This window comes from Mycetomoellerius zeteki, unplaced genomic scaffold (assembly GCF_001594055.1).
Source record: "Mycetomoellerius zeteki isolate Tzet28-1 unplaced genomic scaffold, Tzet1.0 scaffold106, whole genome shotgun sequence".
Classification (NCBI taxonomy): domain Eukaryota; kingdom Metazoa; phylum Arthropoda; class Insecta; order Hymenoptera; family Formicidae; genus Mycetomoellerius; species Mycetomoellerius zeteki.
Genome location: NW_017255975.1, coordinates 609,090 through 634,176, shown reverse-complemented (window position 1 = coordinate 634,176; position 25,087 = coordinate 609,090). Strand labels below are relative to the sequence as shown.

Genomic DNA, 25,087 nt, shown 5'->3' with positions numbered 1-25,087 from the left:
TAACACTCATTTTAGTTAACTCTTATGGAATATACAGCATAAAAATGCAAGGGTTTCGGAAAATTCTTTTTTTAATACGAAAAATAAGTTTTTTGGATTTCTAATATTTCTAATATTTTTTGTAGTAGTAGACAGTACAAATTTAAATTTTTACTGGTATAGTTCATTTATCTTAAACATAGTAAATAATACTTATATGCCCAATTTCTTCACTTCCAGATAAGTTGCCGATAACTTTATCTAGGAGATATCTCTATGTAATCTGGAAGATATCTCCTGGATAAAGTTATCTAGAGGTGGAGAAATTGGGCATTAATAAATTAAGTTTTTGTTAAGTGCGGCGTATGTACCAGAGTAAAACCGGAATTATCCTGTCTATGGATGTCTAAGTTTGATAATTAAGCTAATACTATATAAAAACTAATTAAGTTATTATGTTGTAGAAGAACTGATAATATTTTATCCAAGTACTCGTTCAACATTTAATCTAAATTTCGTTTAATTCCCGTTTAGTTTGCTGAAAAAATTACATTTAAAATCAATTTACTTAAGAAATACGAGATGTTTGCTTGGAATTATTTTCTATAGAGATTACGGATTTCGCGATGATTCTCATTACAGTTGTGTGCCCTGAAAAAAGAGCTAAGGCCTTCTGTAGTGCCGATATACGCCAATCGACCGGCGGTTCAAAGAACTATGTCCCAAGGTACTGGGAGTTTGTACAGCACATTCCATTCATACAGTGGCGGTGCTTACAGTTCCGGTGGCTTCGCTCCTGGATTACGAGATATCTCGGAGGGCTCTATTGAAATGCAGAAAGTTAAGAAGGTTCAGAGCTTTTTTAGGGGTTGGCTGTGCCGACGACGTTGGAAGCAAATTGTTGAACAGTACATCAAGAGCCCGCACGCCGAGAGCATGCGCAAACGGAATAGGTAATTGTTGCTGCCTTGTCGCATAACCGATGGTGTACAGCTAGTTTGCGCATTTCGCTTTTCCATTAATGGTTTGTCATGCCACGCGTTTCACAGTTACGTTTTGCACGGCTGTACGGAAATAAACGTTATAAGAGTGAGTTTGAATATAATTTTCAAAAAAAGGCTAAAAAATATATTGAGTAATGTAGGTTTTTTTTATTAAATAAAATTATGTGCTCTGGCTGCTACATATAATAACTTCAGTAATAACTTATATATTATTTTTGTTCCGTGGTTGAATAAAATTTATCATTATTCTCTCTCGCCTATCGAGAGATTTTCGCTTAATCATACCGTTCCTACATTTTATTTATTTGCGATGTAACGACTATGTGAAGTTACGGTTATTGGCTTTATTTAATTTGCTCTATCAATGGTATTGAACGCATGTCCTACTATTTCAGCCTGGTATTCCAAATGGTGGAGGCCGAGGAGGAGTATACCGAGCAGATGGAGATTTTAGTAAGCTGTTTTCTGAGGCCTTTCAAGATGGCTGCCAGTTCAAAGAAACCCCCATGTAGTCACGAGGACGTGAATAGCATATTTTTGAATAGCGAAACCGTGCTGTTTCTCCATCAAATCTTCCTGAAGGGTCTCACCTCGCGTATGGAGAGCTGGCCCACTTTAGTTTTAGGTATGTACTATTTAAAATTATTTTAAGTAATACAAATCGATATATTGAACGACAAATAGAGATGTGCGATTTGTATCACAAACGTTGCGATTTATTATCTTTGTTCGCGACATGCAATTGAATTTAAACACAAAATCGCATGCGATTTTAAATCTCATGCGATTAAGTTTACATACGATTTAAAATTGTAAATGCAGTTGAAAATCACTCTTGTAATATTTATTCATTAAATATTTATACATATAGAAAAATGGAAAACAAAAATTTTATCTTTTTATTAATTATCTCATTACATGATTTAAATATTACATGAAAAGAATGGTTTTGCTAAAGTATTTAAAAATTTATCTAGATACAAATCTAAAAATAATTTTGTTGGATCATCAAAATAATTATAAACACTTAAAAGCATTGATAATGTTACAAAAGATTTTGAAATTTTAACCTTTCAATTTGAGCGTCTTACATAATTAATAATTATTTTGATGGTTCAAACAAAATTATTTTCAGATCCATATCTAAATTTTGAGATATGTACTTTAGCAACAGATCATTTCTTTTGTGTATGAATACTATGAACGTACTTTTGCTTCCGATTATTAAAAACTTTAACTTTTAACATTAAATATGATTCAATTAATCTATTGAAATTGTTTTTCTTTATAATTAATTTGTGAAATTTTTATACGCCATTTCTTCATATTGTGAATAAACATTTTTATATGCTTATACGTAATTTAATATTTAAAATATAAGATAAAAATCTCGATGCAGTAGAGGAGAAGGTGGTAACATCAAAATGTTAAATAGTAAATAACACACCCAAAAATACATATATTCGTGTGTCAATATGCTCAAGTTTAAGAAAAATGAGGAAATAGGTGTAATTAAATGCTAAAATGTACCTCAGAAACGTTTCGAAATACTTGAAAGTAAAAATGCGTTATAATAAGTGCTGGCTATTGAGTATTAGTAATGTTAGCGTCATGGTGTAACGGTGAGCTACTGAACTAATAATTTCATAAGTAATCATTAGGATTCGTTATATAATAGCGGAGATATTAAGGGAGGCTACAATATATATACTGGTTATAATATCACCTTCTCCTCTATATATATGTAGGTATATATTATATTCACTACGATTCTTAAGGAAAATCGCAATTGCGATAACAATTTTGTAAATCTCATAGAAGAAATATTGCGATTGCCACAACCGTGATAAATAATGATAATTTTCACCCATCAATACATTTGGTTGTGATAACCGTAAGATGGACATATCTTTACAGCCATAAGTAATTAAGACAATCAAATCTTACGGTTATCACAATCGTATTATAGTTCTTATAACCAAAAAATGTATTGATGGGCGACTTTTGGCCGTGGTAACCATAGCCATTTTTTCCGTACTCTAATGACAAGTTCAAGTCTCTAACGGCGAATCGAAGAGACGCAAGAATTTCGCGATTTTAAGTATCTAAAAATTTTTCCCTCTAGCGATATTAATTTATGAGAGTATATTATTTTACGTAAGAAAGAATAATGTAGATGGAGGTTGTATAACCGATCAATCACGGCGTATTGTGAATACACGCAGGTGACTTGTTCGACATGTTGCTACCGATGTTATCCATATATCAAGAGTACGTGAGAAACCACCACTATAGCCTTCAAGTGTTGACTGAGTGCAAGCAATCGTCACCGTTCGTGGCGTTGCTCAATAGGTTGGAGAACAAGACTGCCTGCCACGGACGATCCTTGGAGACCTTTCTAACATATCCCATGCATCAGGTAAGATTTCCATGTGCAGATAAAATCAATGCAATTGTCGTACATGAAGCATAGAAGTTCGATATAATTGTGTTTCGGAAAATTCAATGGTATCGCTTTATATTATTATCGTTACAAAAAAAAAGAGAAGGGAACATCGCCAATAAATGTCTCATCCGCACGACATTAATTTCCTCGCACTGTTCTTTTCTCAAGAAAGCAAATTCCTGCACGAAAAAGAAAATAAAGAAATGGAACGATTATCTCGATGATGCGAATGCCTCTTTGGGAATGATCGATTGTATGAAATAGTTTGAAAGCTTCCATGAATATTGCATGAGAGCTGACGATCCTATAAAATGAATGAAGTCGGACGCGGAGAAATATACATTCCATCACGCACTTTCGCGGAACGCGAAAAATTCCTTCGAAGAGAATTCATTGGCGAAATATAATTTATATCTAATTTAAATATAGCAAGATTTTTTACTGTTGTAATTTATATTAAACTACTGATTAACTTCTGATTTGAGCGTATCTCTGTTCTCGGACATTGTAATTTAAAATTTATTTGATAAGTTTTGCGTCACGATTATTTTCCTAATTTTTTCTTTTTTTTCTCTTATTTTAGTAGAACTTGAATAGAAGTTGTCTTTTTAATCCAGCTACTTATTTTATTCGTTTAGATTCCAAGATACATAATTACTTTGCACGAGTTATTGGCGCATACGCCATATGATCATGTGGAACGTAAGAGCCTTCAAAATGCCAGGCAACAGCTGGAGGATCTCTCGAGGCAAATGCATGATGAGGTATTTGTCAATTAATTTCGTATAAGCATCATTTTTATCTTGATTTTAAATATTAATCGGATATATTTACTTAATATTATTAATCGATTATGTGTCCTATTTTTCAGGTGAGCGAGACTGAAAATCTAAGAAAAAATCTAGCAGTGGAGCGTATGATTGTCGAAGGATGCGATATTTTACTGGACGTCAATCAAGTCTTTGTTAGACAGGGTCAGTGCATCAATGCTCTCTCTCATAATTTTGTTATTTAAATATACTTTGGGTTCGTATCTTTTTAAGTAAAGTTTTTATTTTAAGTACATTCAGATATCACAATTACATTCTAGAAATGTTCTAATGAATATTTTCTGGTAACTTTGGAATATTTTCGAAAGATTTGCATAAAGTGTAAGGGATGTTTTAGGAATATTTAGAACATTTTCAATTGTGACTATTTTCATAATTTTAGAAAAATCCATAGAATTTCCATCAAATTATTATAGGGGAGGCGGATATTCTGAGAACATTTTATAATAACTTTTTTACATAATTACGAAAAGAGTCTCAATTAAACATGCTACAAATATTTCTAGAACGCCTCTTACACTTATACGTATCTTTTGAGAATATATTACATTCCTGGAAAATATTTGTAGAACGTTTTTGGAATATAATTGTGCTATCTGGGTAAAAATATTTAGGTAAATATCTAATTAAGTGACACCTCACTGATTTCAATGTTCTTTAGATATGTTGTAGGGGAGAGTGTCCTGAGTGATTCTCCACAAGAAGTTATTAAGTGGGGGACAGTATTGGTTTAGAAGATATAGTAAATTAAAGTTTTATAATAAAGTCATAGCATACGATTTTCCACGCGAAGTGACTCTCACCTCATCTTCCCTCCTGCTTCGGAGCGCACGACTCCAAGATTTACCATATTTCTTTGGAAAGTTGTGTGTCCCAAAGCAGGGGCGAGGTGGAGTGAAAGTCGCTTCGCGTGAAAGTCGTGAGCCCCTAAGTAGAAGGAGGAAGTGGGGAGAATCGCTTCGCGTGAAAAGTCGTTCAAATTATGAAATTTTAATTTACTATATCTTCTGAACCAATGCCGTTGCCCACTCAATTCTTGTGGGGAATCACTCAGAATAGAATTTAACAAGTTATATTCATAATGCAGAAATTGTGTTTTTTGTTCATATACATATAAAAGATCATTTTTTGCATATAGAAACAAGTTAAAGAACGAAAGAGTTAACGTAATTTGTCGAGGTCGATAAGACTGAGGCTGCCAGATAATTCGTATATCTTTTACTGCTATTATCCTTGGCTGAGAAACTCATTTCTAGACTTGATCGCTGTCGGTAAAGCTCAACGGACTTCTTCGTCGTAAGGGATGGAACGCGGGTCAAAGGGCGCAATCGCATAGTTACACGTTCGAAATCGATGACGCGACTTGGTCGCGTCGATATATATTTTCGTACTCGGTTTCATCTCGATCCTGCGCAATGTGTCCTGCCAGGAGCGACGTACTGTTCTACTATTAGCGGGTTCTCGTCAGGTGAATAATTCTTATGTTAATCGATTACATGGTTCGATAGCGAATTACAAGGTAGTGGCACGCAAGCGGAATGTCACGCGATTAGAAAAATTGTAACTTCATCAGTTGTTTTAAATTCGATCGCAATAAAAAGACTTTCTTGATATTTAATTGCGATTTTAAGTATTAAAGAATACTTCAAATTTAATTTTAATATTCAATTTAAGTCTTAAAAATATTGCTAAGAATATTAAATAATGGCCTAAGTATCGCGCGAAAGAACGCTCTTAAAATTGAAATTATATTTGCAAGGAATTGTGTATATATTAAAACATTAATATTATTCTTAACAAAAATAGGAGAATATATCAAATAAAAAATGAAGCTGAAACATCGCATACTTTTTAAGAGTAGCAATGATAAAGTAGCACAAGACCATTTCAAGTAGTAGAAGTCTCACAAGCCAGCCTTATAAACACGATCCTGGCAATCCTCGTGTTTGACGCCACATCACATGGTTATCACGTAAACGTCTCTCGCGCTCTCGCCGGCAGAGCAAAGACCATCTCACTAACGCGATCGTTCGTTTTTCGTCACGGCAAAAAGATCAGCCGATGCGAACATCACATTCCGTTCGAGGGCGACGAGGACTAAGATTTGTTCGAAATCTGTTTCTGTGCGGGACAATATTCGGTAATATTGCGAAGTCGACGAACGAACGAAAGAACGAAACAAGCGGCAACCAATCCGTGGCATTGCCATTTTGTCGGTCCATCAATCTAGCGTGGTTACACATGGACCACGAATGTTTCGCGAGTTCGTTAACATAGCCTCGACAGCGAAAAAGGTGGAACCAAACGATATGTGTGGTGTTGGTAGGGATCAAGAATATTCGGGAGCCTAGGAATCAGCAGTAGTTTTTTACCTGGATGTGGATAAATCTGTAGGTACACACGTTGCTTTTCGTTCAATAATGTTAAGAAAATCTCGGTTGAAGTCTTTAAAAAACGAATAACAAATATTCCACAAGAAAGGTAGATATGTCAAATGATATCAGATGTGAAATTGCTTTCTTCAAGAAAAAGTTGTTTCAAAAGTTTCAATTTCGTTTGATTTATCTGTAGAAACATAGGTATGCAATATCTTTTTCTAAATAAGAAAAAAAGCATGAACTATATATCTAATTTAAATTGATTCAGTTAGACATTGAAGCTGTCTTCCTCATCGAAACTTGTTTGATTTTATCTGGCTTTCTCCACTTGGAAAAAGATTAATTTGATGAAAAAATCCCGGCAAATTCAGATTTCGATTTATAGTTTCAAAAATATGCTTCGCATTATTAAGAATATTTAGGGTGCGTCTCACTTGATACTCACAACGCTCGCAAATATTATTTGTTTTTGTTTAATATTTGATAAAAACGAAAATGAAATGATTTTATGAGCATTGCGAGTAAAAAAGTATCCTTAATAATCAAGAACTGAACGAAATAAATTTCAATTTCTGTATGACGTCAGCAGCGCAGACCTGATAGGTACTGCGTATTTCGTATTCGCCGCGGCAACACGTTCGATGTGCTATTTTTAAATGAGCATCGGCGGCTTCCCCTAATTGTATCAATTATTTCAAGGAAACTCGAACACTCAGGAAGACAAAATTATTTTTACCAAGCGTTATTTTCTCCGAGGACTTTATTTCTTCGTGCGATCGATGTTGATAATAATTGTATAAAGATCTGATCGACTTACATAAATCTGATTCTAATTGTCTCACACACTGGCTTGTTTCAGGTACACTCATTCAACTCGTAGATAAACCACGCGGTGCACGAAGTAGATTGAGCGCTACTTTTGGCGGCAAAGCCGCGAGCGACAGAGAGACTGTTAGACAGTGTTTTCTTTTCTCGAATCATCTATTGCTCACAACGCGACAGTCCGATGATGACGGCCGCTTAAATCTGGTCGCACAGATTGGCAAGATACCACTTTCCGACGCGGTGCTGATTGAAGATCCGAGTGACCAGGGCGCCATAGATGATGATGGTATGATTAATTAATGAATTAATGACTTGATTTGCTTTCTTTAAAATCTCCTTAAATCGGTAATACGGAAATGTTTAATTAGAAACTGATAATATGTTATCGATGTATTAAGATTATAAAGGAGAATGTACATTTAAATTATAGTAATATAAAGCTAGTAATTATTTAAATTATTTTTTACACAATGTAAGCTTTCTTTTCATTTTGTATGTTATATTTATATGCAATTTCATGTATTTTCTTTATATAAAGGTTGTGTTGCAAGTTGTGTCAAATGATAGAGAATTTATTTAGTGCTACCAAGTAGCGACTGTAAACTAATTTTAGGACTGTCAGTATGTTCGATGTCAAGCGGCATCAGTGAAAGTAGCGGAAGTGGTAGCGGCAGTGGAACCTCTCAGTTGCAGAATCGCGACTTCAAGATTATACTTGATATAAAATCCGGTGGACCACAGGTGACTGTCCATCTCGTGGCGCCTACCATGCAAGTAAGTTTACATTAAATTATACATAAAATTGTATTAAAACAGACAATCTTGTCAATATATAGAATATTCGTACACGAAAAGAACCGTTTCGTTGAAGTATCTAAAAATTTATCTAAACACAGAACTTTGAAAATAATCAGAGTTGGGAATTAACGCGTTACTTGAAACATCGTTACAATTACTTTTTTTCAATAACGAATGATGATGATGTTATATTTTCTTATTTAACGTTAACACAATTACATTTTTTGCATAACGAATATAATCATTACTTTGTACACGTACAATACATGTATAATTGTATATGGAATACAATTGCTTAAGCAAGTTTCAAAAGAAGAAAGTGTTATTGTGTTTGACCATAAGTGTTGCGAGTAACCATACACTATATAGATCTCATGTTGAACTGGTCAATTAGTGACCAAAACAATTAAATGCCACTCTGAAAAAGGGAAATTCAAAATTCGATGGAAAAGTAACAGAAATTGTATAATACGACTCATTACTTTTTTTTAGTACAACGGTACAGTAACAAGTTACTTCTCAAAATCAGTAACGAATAACTATTTTTGTTTCTGAAAAGTAACCGATACTTGTTCGATATGACAAGTTATTTTTATAAAGTAATTTTTCCCCTGAAAATAATTTTGTTGGACTATTAAAATTATATAGAACGTTTTAAGTGTTGCTAACTGCAATGCTGCTAAAAGGTTTAACGTTCTAGCAATCAGTTTGAGCGTCCTACATAATTATTTTGATATTCCAAATAAAATTATTTTTATGATACGAATTTGAGTCGATGAGAATAAATCTAATTGAATAACAGAAATTTTATTTAGTCAAAGTGGATTTTAGTGCTTAAATATTTCTGTGTGAATTCACATTTACCTATACCTGATTCTGCAAATCACGCGTCGAAATCTTTTTCGGTCTTCGCAATCATGAGCAGAATCAGAATAGTAATATTACTTATTAAATTGACGAGCAATTTAATGATATTTAATGCTAATAAGCATCTTTATAAGAATATTAATAATCTGATATTAATGTGAATTTTAAATCTGCAAATAATTTATAGTACAAAGTATTGCCAGAAATATTAAAAATTTGCTTTAATCGGATATAAGATTTCCCTTATATTTATTTAAAATTATTTTTAGATCTGTATCTATAGATTAATTTTGAAATACTTCAATAACATAATTTTTTTGTTAGGTGACGGATAAAAATTTTCTATTTATACGCGTGTATATACTCGATTGAAAGCGTACACTTTAGTTGTATTCTTTCGCTTCGTACATGACTGAAACGATTACAAATAAAAATAATAAAATTACAAAATTTATAAATTTTTGCTTTTTGTCATTATATATCTACTATATATCTACGTATTGTGGTACGGCAAACTTTTACAGGAAAAAGCAGCGTGGGTTAGTGACATAAGTCAATGTATGGACAATGTTCACTTTAACGATTTGCTTCACGGATCGTTGTCGGACACCAGCTCCGTCACGATGCCACAGTCCATCCGGAACGACCCAAAGCTGTTCAAGGACGACGTGGACATCAGGTTCAGTCGCACTTTGAACTCCTGCAAAATACCGCAGATCCGTTCCGCGACGCCCGAGCGGCTATTGCAGCGATTGACCGACCTGAGGTTTCTTAGTATCGATTTTCTCAATACATTTCTGTTGACATACCGAGTGTTCACCGATAGCGTCGCAGTGCTGGATGCCCTTAAGAAAGTTTTCTACGAAGCCGAACCGCCGGACGCGCAAATAACCACCGGATCTCTCGTGTAAATATAATGAATGATAATAATTGTAAGCTTAAAATAAATTTAACTACTTAAAATAAATTTAACTATAATTTCAAGAATTGAATGAAATGATCATAATCATCGATATATCACAAAACTTGATAATACAACCATTTAGCAATAAGTATAAACATCTCCACAAATCGATGTAAATATTTTATATTTAACGAAATATCAATTAGAAACAGTTTTATTGAAAAGTAAAATTTATTTTTATAACAATTTTAATATTTTGTCGTTCGGAAGTACAGCTAAGTATTTTTATGAGTGATGTTATATTGCTATTGTTCCTCTATAGAAAGTGAATTCTATACGTTATTGAAACTTATTCTTGGCACATCTGAACAACACTTTCTGTATTTATGTTTTAGATCCTTAGACGTATTAGGAACAAATGCGAACGAAACACAATTATATTCTGAGGACCGAAGAAAAAGTAGCTTTTCACCGAGACGAACTAGCGGTGCAAGCTCAGTATCAGGTGCATACATTAATAAAAGTGATGGAGAGATAAAAAACGAGCAAATAATTCAGACAAGTAATAAAAACTAATTTACTAAATATCAAATTTAAAAAAAGAAAAGATTAAAACTAGCTTTTTAACAAGTAATCAGTGTAAGAACGTTTCGACTTAACTGATTGTTAGTCTTTCTGAGCTAATTAATAAATTGTAATAGAAAATGAATCTATTTTATCGATTCTGAGGAAAACTAAATTTAATTGAAATTTTTATATCGATTATATGTATTTGTTGAAAAACTATTTTAATGTTTTCTTTCTCTGATTTTAATGTTTAATGAATTAATTTCTATCTTTGACGCAATTATTTGCTTGTTTCCGATTTCTTTATTACATTGCTTAGTAATTTCAAGCTTGAAAATTGATTTATTGTGCATATATTGAGTTTTCTTTTCAACAAAACTCAATCAACAATTAATAGATATATTACTAGTAGGACACGAAATACACACATATATATATGTATATACATGTATATACATATTAGTTGTGGATTTTAAATATATGTGTATTTCAAATACAATATTTTAATAGCATCTTGCTTTATACACAGGATATGGATCAGAAGTGAGCGATACTCGCGACACGAAATCCCATGGATCCTTTGACGTTAATTCTAGCGGACATAATTCGAAAAGTCACTGGCGATCTGGTTATAAGAAGCGTGAGTATTTTTAGCATGTATCCCAATGAGAAATGACCAATGAATAAATTTTAGAAAAAATATTACCTTGGCCGAGAATCGAATTCGGATCTGTTGTATTCCGTATGAGGTATCAATATTTGCTATGGTCTAACGATGAGGATGCTTGCACGGAATGCAAGTAATCCAGGTTTAACTCTCGGCCGAGATAATATTTTTCGCAATAAGTTCTTTACAGGTTTCAAAATGATTTAAATTTGGGGAGGGGATTATTAATATTTTAAATTGATTGTGTTGAAAGTGTGTCCGAAATTAATCGGCGCGCAGTCGTATTTCTGAGATAAAATTCATTTAAATAATACACATATAGGTATATGTATTAATTCAACATCTAACTTTGACCAAAAATGGCGCCCTCGTAGTTAGGTAAAAAAAATTAAATTGTGCAATAAAGTGTTTAAATTATAAAAATAAGTGCATAAAAACGGTATAAAAATATGCCAAAATGCGATTCCAAATTTCTTGTGTTTAGTAGACGAAGAACAACTGCTCGGACTCATCTCCGAAGCTCCAGTCATAAAACGTAGTCCAACGTCGCAAGCGTCCAGTCCATCTAATTCGTTGCAATCTCCGGCCATGCCGCGAAAAATTAGCATTCGTGTGGACATCGAAAATGATGGATGCCATCTAACAATACCGAAAGTAATAGCCGTGTCGTCCAGTTCCGAGACACTCACAGGTATGACCGTGTATTAATATATAAGCTCACGAAGCTACAGAATTTGAATTAAATATAAAAAATTAATATTAAGTTATTGTTAAATTTAAATGTAATGCAGATTTTAATTATAATATTTAAAGACAAAAAAAAAGAGAGAAGAAATTTCTCTCCATATTTTTATACTATGTAACTTAAAGGAAATATTAGGATAAGACTTATTACAAGCAACATTAATTTGGAACTTTTTATGTAAATTCCATTTCTTATTTGATAAAGGAAGAGAATAAGAGCCGATTTCGGCCCTATCCAAATTTTGTCCAAACTCATGAAAATTTATTCTTTGAGGTTAATTATATTCAATTTAAGTAATTTTAGCTTAAACGGAGCGGTGATGTTGCCATATTTATATGAAAATTAATATTTTGAATACCACATGTTTTATTGAAAAACCTAAAAAGTCATGGTAGTCATGTTGGAAAATGATCTGAATTATTCCGGAATGGCAGAGTTTTTTCAATTCTCTTTACATTTGATGTCGATGCTCTTATACAGGATGTTCCAAAAAGGTCGAGACACTTGACCCTCCTCCTTCGTAAAGTACTACTGATATGTTAAAGAAACTTGGAATTTAAGATGTTACAGCAATCAGCGCACCATCTTCACCGAGCAACTTGAGTTCTGTGACACTAGTTGGTTCAACGGAATCTGGATCCGGATCCGGATCTGGATCGGATCCGAGTCCCCAAGAGGGAGGTACTTATTCACGTCGTGTCTCGGAAATCGATACACCTGGCACTGCAGAAGAGAACGCAAAAGGTACAATTAAATTTCATAAAAAGTATTTATCTATATGTAAAAAAAGAAGTTAGTTTGCAATTAGGAAAAAGAATTCTTCAATTAGGTGTTAACTCATTATAATTTGATTATGCCGGTTGTTTCTTGTTTCTTTAATTAAATTATTGTACAGGGTGTATCTCAATAGTTGTTACCACTTTAAATATTTTCGAATTTATAAGATTCAGAAGAAAATTTGTTTAATAAAAATTGCACGCTGCAAAGGATCTATCATATAAGGATAAAAAATTTCCAGTTGGAGGCGCTTCAGAAATTTCAAGACCAACTTCGTTTTGTAACATGAAATTATATGATTTTTGCATAGTATAATTCTTCTATTTCATATTTATATATTAAAGTATTAAGTTAGAAATAAAAATCAATAGTTTATGAGATATTTTATATTTTGTTCTGGCCTCTATATTGACATAAAATATTAAATATATATATATATATTATAAACTAACTATTTTTTTAATAATTGAACTTTAATACTTTTATGAACAGATGCATCAATAGACGGAAAGAAAACATATAGTTGCTTTTAAAAGAATATGTAAACAAAATGAATAATCTTTTAAATAAGTAACTGTGTTTTCTTTTCACCAGTTGATTCATCTTATTAATCTGTTCATAAAAGTATTAAGGTACAATTGAGGGGATTGGCGGAATAAAGGCACAATGCTACTTAGGCTTTTATTCCGGAGATTAGCGCAAATAAACAAGGAATTGATATTGCTTAAATTAGTTAAGTATGAACGTGTTTCGATTGTCCTGTGATGGTGAAAATGATATAATCTATGGAAAAAGGGCATGCATGATTTAAAATCATTAATGAGATTTTTACCAGAGACTGAACGAAAATGATGCGACAAAAATGTGTTTTCATTACAACATATTTAAAAAAAATATGTTAAAAAATCTTACGAAAACTCATCAGATGATGATTGAACATTATTTCAATTTATTTTGTAAAAGTAAAGTAAAATGTACAATATATCATACTCATTTTGCATTTCTTCTAGAAAAATGTGAAAATAAAAAACATTTCTGCAGTTTATAGTTTTTTCTTTCTATCGATTCTTACAACATTATGATCAATATTTGGAAAAAGGGACTAAGTGCATTTTTTAAATTGCAAATAACTTTTTTAATATTGATCATAATAGAGAAATATTATAACATATAACTTCTCAAAAACATTATATAAATATATATTTAATACCGTTCCTATTTGTAGTATAATAAAGAAGTAACAAGTTATTTTAATTTTTATCAAAATCAAGATTTTATAATAGGGCCTTTATTCCGTCCATCCCCTCAATTATCAAAAAATGAATAGTTTACGAGATATTTAATATTTCATGTCAATATGAGCCAGAATAAAATATAAAATATCGTAAACTATTGATTTTTTGATATCTCTAGAATGTAATTAGAAGAATCATCTAGAATATAATTAGAGCAGAATATAATTAGAGGAATTTTATTATGTAAAAAAAATCATATAATTTAAAAAAATGAAGTTGATCTTGAAATCTCCGCCTCTACTTAGAGACAAAAATTATTATCGTCATATGATAGCCCTCTTTGTACCGTGCAATTTTGGTTAAAACAATTTTTTGTCTGAACCCTATAGATTCGAAGATTTAAAGTAATAGTTATTGGAACACCCTGTATAATACGTATTACGAAATAAATTATAGTACAATTTACTTATGACGACATACCATCACCATCGCAATCAGCCGAGTCTATCAAGTCGGATAAAGTGTCAAAAGCACCAGACACTCCTAGGACACCAAAATCAAAGAGGCCAGATACTCCTAAGACGCCGATCACACCGAAAACGCCTATCTCCCCGCTGACAAAGGAGAGTAAAGATGAGCATAGTACATTGATCGATGACAACGAGAGTATAACTTCTCCAAAACCAAACAATCAATCAGCACAGAATCAACAGCAATATTCGGAGCATAGGGCATCGATCGCTTCTGCGCCAGCAGCCACCGGACCAAGAAGCGGTTCGGTTTCCACTATAACTGGCGTACGTATAAATAACAAAATAAAAATTTCTTCAAATTTAATAAATTAAAATAATCGAAAATAAAATATTCCTTTAATCACTAAATATTTATGAATTTCCAAGATGATAATTTATGTGCATAATAATCGAAACACTGTGTTTAATTGTGCCTATTTAGGGATGAAAGATGGTTTAAAACCCGCCAAAATTTTTAATTAATTTTTTATTTGTAATTATAAGAAGATATACCTAACTTTACTTTTAACTCTGAGTTTTTTGTTGTCACATAAAATATTTTTTCTCCCTATTACAAATGTAAGTAATTTTTGGAAGTTTTTGAGCTGAGAAACCAAATATGCACTGTTAATAAGTACCTTATTCATAATCATATATCTCGGTATTTTTAATAACTTGTTTATACTTTCTTCAGGAAAAGAAATTATGATGTACAGTATTTTGCCACAAATCAAGAATTAGGAGACATTCTAGCTTTAAAATATAAAAAAAAAGAATTTATTAAAGCAAAAAATTATTGTTTATATGGTAACAGAATTGATAAATTCCTTCCCGTTTAAAAAAAAAAATTGTGTGGATTTTAATTTTTTTCGATAAATTTACAGAATTATTGGGTAAACAGACGATCAATGCATGATGAGATCTCGCAGCAGAGCAGCTATCACGATGCTCAGGTTTCCAGTAAGGCCGGTGTGGTAATAACCAGTTTTCGACAGAGTCATCGAAGGTTTGTTTTTATAGATTTATTATATGCATTCTATCATGTCTCTAAAACTTTCAAAGGCATTCGTATCGATAAAAATTATCTCTATTTCGTTCTTGCTGAATGTTGAGTACCGTAAATGGCAGTCTACGTCTTCTAACGCATGAGAGCTTTTTCTTAATATCATATTTCATTTATCAGAGTTATAATTAAAATTATTCTCTTAGAGAGAGAAATTGATAAGGAAAAAATTTTAGAAAGAAATTATAATGTATAGATATTGCTCGGAGTTTCCCTTACGGAAAAGACTGACTGCCGAGGTATTACAGATTACTACATAGAAATATTACAGGGAACTGCTGGAAATATTACTAGAAATCACACACATAGACATATTATTGACAACTACACAGAAATACTACTGGTGTGTGTGATTTTTTCGCACTACTGCTGAAATGTATTACTGTCTAAATATTACTGCCAGTAGTATTTAAATATGAATTTTTGCAAGTTCAAAATAACCGCATTTGATGCATTATACTTTTCGTAAACTCTATAGAAACTGATTGAAATAAAAATATATAATATAAAAACGACAAATAAAATAATCTGCATTTTTTAAATACTGCGAATTTTAAATATTGTAAGACATACAGGATGTATCTTAATTAGCGCTCAGCACTATTTCAATTTATATATTTCCATTAAAATTAAATTTCAATATTCTTTGAATAATATTAAAAAGTTTCGAGAAAAATGTTTTCTTAATAGTTAACAAAATTTAAGTAATTATAATTTGTAATATACCTAAAGATGTTTGCATTGCACATTTTACATGTTCTAGCATACACACATATCCTGCATAATAGAATTAATCATTTATCGTAATAAAACAATCAATTATAATCCGCGTGTTTTTATAATATAAAAATCATCTATTACAAATAATAGATAAATAATATATAAACTATCCCGTGTTCCACTACACCGACAGTAATTATTACATGGGTTGCAATACATTCAAAGATATCCACAGGTATATATAGCATTTATCTTGTAATCCACTGGCAGTAGTTTCTATATGGTAGTAATAACTACAAGGATAACACCAGAGGTGTATAATAACCACTGTGTAATCTGATGGCCGTAATTATTACACAAGCAATAATAACTCTAATAATAACTTCAGCGGTGTAATACCTGCCATGTGATCCACCAGTAGTAATTACTACACGAGCAGTAATACCCCCAGTAATAACCACACATTCGGCAATTGGTCTTTTCCGTAAGGGTTTTGACAGTTTAGTCCATAAGATAGTAAATAACTTAGAGTTAACATATAATTTCCCCCACACTGCAAAAATTTATGTGTCAAAATCAAATTGCAAACATTTATAACATTGATGTAAATTTGATGTAAACATTTGTAAACTTTATGTTTCGATATAATACAATTTTTAGTTATATTCGAGTTGTGTTTACTTATTGTAAGAATTGTAAATATATTGTAAATACGTTAATTTTTTATACCTGTATTATGAAAATCGTTTTATAAATAATTTAGAACTCATTTTAATGCAGTATATGTATGCTTTTCAAACTTGTAAATATCTTAATATTCTTATTTCTTTTATAATCGATAAATAAAATTGTTTATAATAATTATAATGCAAAAAATTATCACCTAATTCAAGATTTTACTCAACTTTTGCTCGATAAATTATATTTTTATCACCGTCTTGAAGATCGATTTAAATGAGAACCCTTAGATCAAGAAGATACTCCCGCTGCTGTTTCTACTCAACCATGTTTCATGTATTGTTTTGTGTCATTCATAGCATTGGACCTGAACCTATCTGGTAAGTGGGCTCATTTTGAAAAGCGTCATTATCCACTTATTGCGTGTAGCATGGCTGCGATCTTCCTGCTTCCAGCAACATTAAAAAATAAAGCCTGAAATGTCTATCCTGTGCTTTATTCTATTGTTATAGATTATGGCTTGTTGGAACAATTAGCTATTGATTCTGAAAATTAATCGTAATGTAATCCTAAATGTGTCTCTCTTCCCTTGTTACTATATAAACGGTTATTCGCTTACACACGATCCAATTCACTCTAGCTCTTCATCGTTTAGAAAAATGCACTATAGTGAAACAATGACCAAACGAAATAGAAATAGTTTTTACCCGATAGTCGCTTGTGCCACTTGCGTGCTTATAGCGCAGAATATTCCAAAAAATGATTGAAACCGGCAATAATTCTTGTAAATCCCGATCTTAGTGCTTCTGCGATTTATTTTTATTTATTTATTTGTTATATTAACTTATTACATGATATAATATATAATTAAGTATTATTTTTAAGAATAAAATAAAATAATTGAAACTTTATTTGTATTGTTTCTTTAGTGTAGCCATAACACATTAGATACATTATTTCGTATTTATAGCATCGAAACTTGAACTCATTAAAATTATGCCAGTTACAATCCTTATTCCAAATATGTACTTTGTATAGTGACACAGTAATAAAAACAACAAATAGAAATCTACACCGCTGACTTGTCGATATTTCAAAACTTTTTTGCAAAATCGAGGTACATTAAACTCTATTTGCTTAAATCATTCATGATGCTTACTACATGATACAATATGTAATCAAGTATTGTTTTTAAAAAATAGAAAAATAAACAATCACTTGATCTTTTCTTGTGCCGCAATTCCTTCGGCACAGTTATAACGTTAAATGCATTATTTCATATTTATAGCATCGAAACTTGATCTTACCGAAACTATGCCAGTTACAATACAATCCTTATTCCAACTATATACATTGTAGCAACACAATAATAAAAATAGCAAATAAAAAGTATTCACACCGTTAATTTGTAAAAAGTATTCACACCGATATCTCAAAACTTTTTTTGCAAAATTAAAATGCACATTAGACTCTATTCGCTTAAATCACGATGCTTATCATGATATAATACAGTCAATATTATTTAAAAAAATAGAAAAATAGACAATCACTGAATCTTTCCTTGTGCCGCTCCTTCAGCACAGTAGCATGCTTTAAAATATATCGCGAAAAACCTGACTGGCGGGTTAAAGCGATAGAAACTCTTAACGCAACGCAGAGTGAACGCCTAGGCAAGTCGAAATGAAATAAGATCGTAATTCAACCACTAAGACTCCGATTTTTACTTTTAAAAATATGATCGTCAATATTATTAATATTAAAATCGGTCTCGAATTTAGGAGCAGCACGTCCACGGCTGCGACCGCATTCGCCATCGCAACTTCCGCTTCGAGCAATCCACCGGACAAAGGGCCCGCCACTGACGGTAACAATCGTGGCCGAGATAGGAATAGGCGGAAGGAATCGGTAATGTCGACCGCCGCAACTATGAGGGTGCTAAACGTTCTGAGACACTGGGTATCCAAGCATGCCCAAGACTTCGAAATGGATCAGGAATTGAAGAACATGACCATAGAGTTCCTGGAAGATATTAATTACAACCCTAATCTGTTACCGGCCGAACACAAGGCGGCCACTCAACTTTTGCGATTAATTACCAAGGAAGAAACTGAAAGCAACAAGATCGACCTGAAAAAACTACTGACTCCGCCAATAGTAAGTGATGAAATTATCGACTTGTTCAGTACTAATTAACATGCCGTATTTAATTTGAATGCCGTATTTAATTTATTTCTTCGGCGACGCCAGAATAAAATTTTTATTATTACATCCACATTTTTATAAGATATGCTATTAATGTAATATGACGCTGAAATTGGTCGCCCGCTCCCGCTGCGTATGCGCCTCCCAAGGGAATTTTTATTCTTCTGCTCGAGAATCGTTTAAAATGTAAAAATTATTTATCGAACTTCAAACATAAAGTATGGAGTGGATAAAATGGGATATTACACACATTATTACAATATTTTAAATAATTTTTTTCATAAAACACGACTTCTCGACAAAAGTACTAACAGCGGTACTTTGGCACCTCGTAAGGGGGTCCGAAAAAATTTTTTCCAATAGAGTAGATCATGAACAATCGATCGGTATCGAATAGAACAGAGGGACGGCCCTTTATTAAATTTTTAACGATTTTTTTAACTACGAGGACGGGCGAGTCGGGTGTCGTATCTCGACAAAAGTACTAACAGCGGTACTTTGGCACCTCGTAAGGGGGTCCGAAAGAATTTTTTCCGATACTAATATTCAAAAACAAATTATTTTCAGATTCCGAGTAAGGAGAACATCGAGACGCTGTCTGCACTCGAGATTGCGGAACAGATGACATATCTAGATCACCATATTTTCATCTCCATCGGCAGCGAGTAAGCAACACATTGCGAAATCATATCGCTGCTGTTTGACTATATAGACATTTACTTTGTAGAGAATTTCTTGGACAAGCGTGGATGAAGACGGATAAAGTAACTCAAGCGCCTCATATTCTTCTTATGACGAAAAGATTCAACGAAGTGTCGCAATTAGTTGTTTCCGAAATTGTTCGTCGCTCCAATATGTCGGCCAGAGTTGCAGCTATCGAGAAATGGGCCGCGGTTGCTGATATCAATAGGGTTTTGCATAATTATAACGGCGTGCTGCAAATTTGCGCTGCGTTCACAAACAGTAGCGTATATAGGCTGAAGAAAACTTGGGATAAGGTTTCCAAAACGGTACGCTACTCGAAAATTCCTGAATGATTTATAAATCCAACTTCGTACGTAATTCGTTTAGCTCGAAAATAATTTGTGTAAAATTCTCCAACGCGTCTGCACATATACTTATAACACACTAAAATACATTAAATTAACTTTTTTTTGCAAATTATACATTCCTCAAAATTGTGTTGTAATTGAATCGAACAATTTGTAGATATACTTAGCACTTGGGAAAATTGCGGAAACCAATTACCATCATTCTTGGACGAAAAGAACGGTTTTGCTGAAGTATCTAAAAAATTAGATACAGAGCTGAAGGTGATTTTGTTGGATTATTAAAATAATTATGTAGAATGTTTAAGCTGGTTGCTAGAATGTCAAAACTTTTTAGAGCATTGTTCATTATGCTTAAGTTCCTTACATAATTATTTTGCTGATTCAACAAAATTATTTTTAGTTCTGTATCCACCAAAATTTGTAGATATTGCAGCAAAATCGTTCTTTCTGTGTGTACATGATTATTTTTGTTAAACAGTGTAATAGAGCGTTATAATTAACACACGTTCGCAGATTTTATACAACTACTATTGATTTCCAGACAAAGCAGACGATAGAAAGACTACAGCATATCGTTTCATCCGATGGACGCTTTAGAAATTTGCGGGACGCTTTGCATCGATGCGATCCACCTTGTATCCCTTATTTAGGTCTTTATCTCACCGACCTTTCGTTCATCGAAGAAGGTACTCCAAATATGTCTGAAGGTCTCTTAAATTTCTCGAAAATGCGAATGGTGAGCTTCTTCAATTTTACTTAAAATTTATATTTTATATTCCTTCTTATCAAATCCTTTAATCTGTTAGCATAAGTATAGGAGAATTAAAGAATAATTTATCTAATACCGATATACGTTTAATTAATTATTTTATGGTACATTTTTTGCTATATAGTGAAAAATATTTTGTAATTGTGTTAAAGTCGATTCTTGTTACAATTTTGTGTTAAGTTTTTAACATACCCGAGTATTGATTTAACGTAATATTGTGATTATGTTATTTTGTGTAAAATTGATATTCAATATTTGTTAGTGTTAAAATAATACAATTCACAAGTATAAACAAATAAAAATAATTTAAATATTTCAAAACGTTAGTTATAAAATAAAATGAACAAAATGTATTAATTTAACATATTATCAATGTTAATTTTACTAAAGAAATATGCTTTTACTGAAGAAATTTGCTTCCCAATTATGGCAATGTTACATTTTTTATATGATATTTATACTATTTTCTAACATATTTTCTAACATATTATCTTTATATTAAATTAACACAAAAAATTTTGGTGGACCATTTGGGATATATAAAATAGGTTAAATTTATTACAAATTTTTTTCAATTGTGTATTAATAAACAAAGTTACTAGAAGATATTGTGTTTCTTTTCAGATGTCTCACGTAATCCGCGAGATACGGCATTTCCAGCAAACACCCTATAAGATCGAATTGGTCACGAAAGTAACCAACTATCTACTCGACACGACGCTCCTGTTGAACGAGAAGGATCTGTATCGTATGTCCTTGGAACTCGAGCCCAGAACATCTAGATTGAGTAATTCTACCTTAATCGATCTACCCCCTTCGGTCAGCAACGTGTCTACAAAATGAATTTGTTTTGTCCTAATATACTGTGAAGCGCATAACTCAATTCCACCTTCACTTCACAATGAATAGAAAGGGAAATCTAGGTTCAAAAGGATCAACTATTTATTGGCCGATCGTTACGACGATTGCGAATGCGACTCGTCGTGTTATTAGCCCCGTCCATTTCTGTCCACCTTCGATTATAACGTAACGTCCATTGACTTCCGTTGTTGTTTCAATTTTACTTATTGCGATACATTTGAGCAAGAGTTATATAAACAAGCTCGACAATGATTTCATTGTCGCGCATAGAATGGCCTCCGATTCGCGGAAGGAAAACGTAGCGAAACTAATTGGATTTCGATGAAACTTCCGTGTTACCAGAATTGCTGTCTTTTAACTTTTTTTCTGCTTCACTGTTACAGTTAATTCTACTTCTACTTTAAATTTTAAGATGACAAATGTTCTATTTCAATCGTAATTCAAAGTTGTATTGAAAAGAACTGACAAAGAAAGTCGCAGATTTTAAGTAAGCGCATTTAATAGCAACGTGTATAGATTATAAAAAAATGAAATGCGTGCTTGTACATAAAATCTGCTGAAGATAAAAATACAAAGTTAATTATTAATGAGTGTAGAAACACTTTCTTGTAACAATATGATTATGCTTAATTTCTTCGTGTGTGTGTGTGTGTCATTGATAAACTAATAATGTCGTTCAAAAATGTGGTTAGTTTGATCTGTCCGATAAATGATATACATTTCACAGATTATCCGATTTTTTACAAAATAAAGGTCATTGATTTTACGACGAAATGTGAAGGCAACTAAGAGTTGTCGTTGATTTTAGTTTAGCCAAGCTCAATTGAGCCAGTATTATTGTGCGAAACATATAAAAAACAGTTCAAACGAGTACATTTAAGAGAATCTATGAGAAGCATGAAAGATGAATGGAAATTATATTCTGACAATCAATAGCATAATGATATCACTGTTTTTTGTTTATTTTAATTATTACTACGAGTATCAAAGCAAACTCGTTTGTCAAACAGCTAACAACCAGTTTGTCAATTTTTAACTAAAACAATTCCAAAATTACGTACAAATATACTATAATATCCTATTTTTATTAAACGACTCGTTTTACTAACGTGTATTGATATTAAATTTTCGATTTTAGTTCTGGTAATTAAATATTTTTACTGTTAAATAATATTTAAAAATCTCAAATATTCATAAACTATATGTATACAAATTTTCTTTATCTGCCAAGCAAGATATAAGTCTTATACAAAATGATATTATACATATCAACTATATTTAACATAATTCCAGATCAATGTCTCTCTCGCCCGCCTCTATATTTTTATTCAACATTTATACATGTCAATAGCAACACATGATCAGATAGTTTGGAACCGGTATTTCGTTGACGCACGAACTGTAAAAGGAAAAAAAAGGCGAGATTTTAAGTGAAAAATTTATATACATATTATATATATATATACCCACATCTATTTTTAGTTTTACGTTTATTAAGAGACTTTCGGATGCATTTCTGCAATCTTAACGTTTCCGCCGTGCAAAGTGCACACGACCTTTTTGAGCTCAAATATGGAAACTATGGCGCGCAGACCGCGCGTTTCTATATTAATCAAATACGCGTGAGAAAGAAGATTTCTCTCTCTCTCTCTCTCTCTCTCTTTATCTCTCTCTCGAAAAGGCGATGAATAAAGCGCTCATGAGCTACTCATATTTTTTAAAATTAAAATGTGCACCTTAAGGTCGTGCTACGCGGATCAATGTTAGAACAACGCGTATAGGCATTCCGATAATCAGGGTTTATTCTCAAACACATTTTGAAACAAGCATGTGTGGTTTCAAATCGGTTGTCGAAACGGTAAAACTTTATATTTAGATTCTCCTTTCGCAAAGTCTGCGTCCTTCGAAAACGACGTATGACCAATTAATTAATTGTAAATAGCTCGTTACTTCTATCAAATTATAATTATCATTAAAAGTCGATTCGACTATAATCTTTGCGTGATCTATACAAATCACATGTGCATTTTATGCCTTCAAGAAGTATCATTTATCTTTCAACATCCTATACTGTATCATCCGTAGGCGTAAAACATGAAAAAGGAATGATTTCTTAATTTGTATGATTGATCGGTCCTTGAGATGTTTTGAGCTAATTTAAATTGATTAATGCGACTGACCTTGGAAAAATTTCCTGTGATTTTTACTTATCACATGATGTAGAGAATGGATTAATTGTGCAAATTGTAGAATTCATCGATGTTTATTAAGACACGATTAAACGCTGAGAAAAAAAATTTATGAAATTTTAATAAATATTTCTTTGAATAGTCCTAGTGCAATATTTACTTATGGTAAATAAATGTTTAGATAAATTGATAGTTAAATCAAATGGTTATATATTGTATCTAATGAATATGTATTTACATTTAATAAATATTTCTCTAGGACTATTCAAAGAAATATTTATGAAAATTTAGTAAATTTAGTAAATTGTTTTTCAATGCAGTAATGTTAAACGTTCGTCATGACCATGAAAATTATTTCAGAATATTATGTAGGTGTTGGACACGAAGCGTCCAATGAGAAAACAAGTAGATATTTACTATCGGAAGTTCAAAGATACAATAGAAAGAGAAAAGAAGGAAAATAAAATTCGCGAATCAATCTTTTGCGGATAATTTTACCGCAAGACGGAGCATATCACTGTCGCAATCATTAATTATTAACGTCCTTAAAAATCTATTCTTATTCGCTCAAGTATAACTGTAAATTTCAGATACTGCATGTGATAATTTTTAACTGTTCTTATTTGATCGTAAAATAGTTTAAAATGCTTTAATTTGTATATATATATAAAAGTAATTAAATTTTAAAAACTTTTTAAATATATAAATAATACTAAAAATTCGCATTATTCGTATTTCGTGTAATTGTATGTTACAAAACATGTTTTTTCGAATTTATATGAATTTAGTCAAATTCATTCGAAAATATATTGTTTATATTTTTTTCAAAGAAAAATTCGCTCTTTTAAGATATAGTGGGACATGACTGCATTTGAAACATTAAAATTTATGCGATCTGGATTTGGATTCCTACGATTTTATACACAGTAAAAAAATTTGTGTATTTGTTTGGAAACGCTCTACTCACGTTTGTGTTAACAGTTTGTGTTGAATTTTTTAACATATTCGAGTGTTAATTT

At 31.9% G+C, this 25,087-nt stretch overlaps 1 protein-coding gene across 1 annotated transcript in view; it reads left to right on the top strand.

Moving 5' to 3' along the window:
- LOC108723590 (ras-specific guanine nucleotide-releasing factor 1) overlaps window positions 1-22,162 on the top strand; it is an 81,707-nt gene extending 59,545 nt beyond the window's left edge. Inside the window, exons 6-25 of the mRNA XM_018449451.1 lie at window positions 622-932; window positions 1,379-1,608; window positions 3,209-3,402; window positions 4,068-4,193; window positions 4,301-4,403; window positions 7,497-7,748; window positions 8,076-8,236; window positions 9,652-10,034; window positions 10,427-10,536; window positions 11,128-11,238; window positions 11,753-11,956; window positions 12,572-12,754; window positions 14,479-14,819; window positions 15,419-15,540; window positions 17,355-17,375; window positions 18,774-19,149; window positions 19,765-19,862; window positions 19,925-20,207; window positions 20,791-20,985; window positions 21,643-22,162. Of these exons, the coding sequence (XP_018304953.1) occupies window positions 622-932; window positions 1,379-1,608; window positions 3,209-3,402; window positions 4,068-4,193; window positions 4,301-4,403; window positions 7,497-7,748; window positions 8,076-8,236; window positions 9,652-10,034; window positions 10,427-10,536; window positions 11,128-11,238; window positions 11,753-11,956; window positions 12,572-12,754; window positions 14,479-14,819; window positions 15,419-15,540; window positions 17,355-17,375; window positions 18,774-19,149; window positions 19,765-19,862; window positions 19,925-20,207; window positions 20,791-20,985; window positions 21,643-21,861 (4,023 nt within the window). The 3' untranslated portion in view covers window positions 21,862-22,162. The remainder of the gene's footprint in view (window positions 1-621; window positions 933-1,378; window positions 1,609-3,208; window positions 3,403-4,067; window positions 4,194-4,300; window positions 4,404-7,496; window positions 7,749-8,075; window positions 8,237-9,651; window positions 10,035-10,426; window positions 10,537-11,127; window positions 11,239-11,752; window positions 11,957-12,571; window positions 12,755-14,478; window positions 14,820-15,418; window positions 15,541-17,354; window positions 17,376-18,773; window positions 19,150-19,764; window positions 19,863-19,924; window positions 20,208-20,790; window positions 20,986-21,642) is intronic.
- The last annotated feature ends 2,925 nt before the right edge of the window (window positions 22,163-25,087 follow it).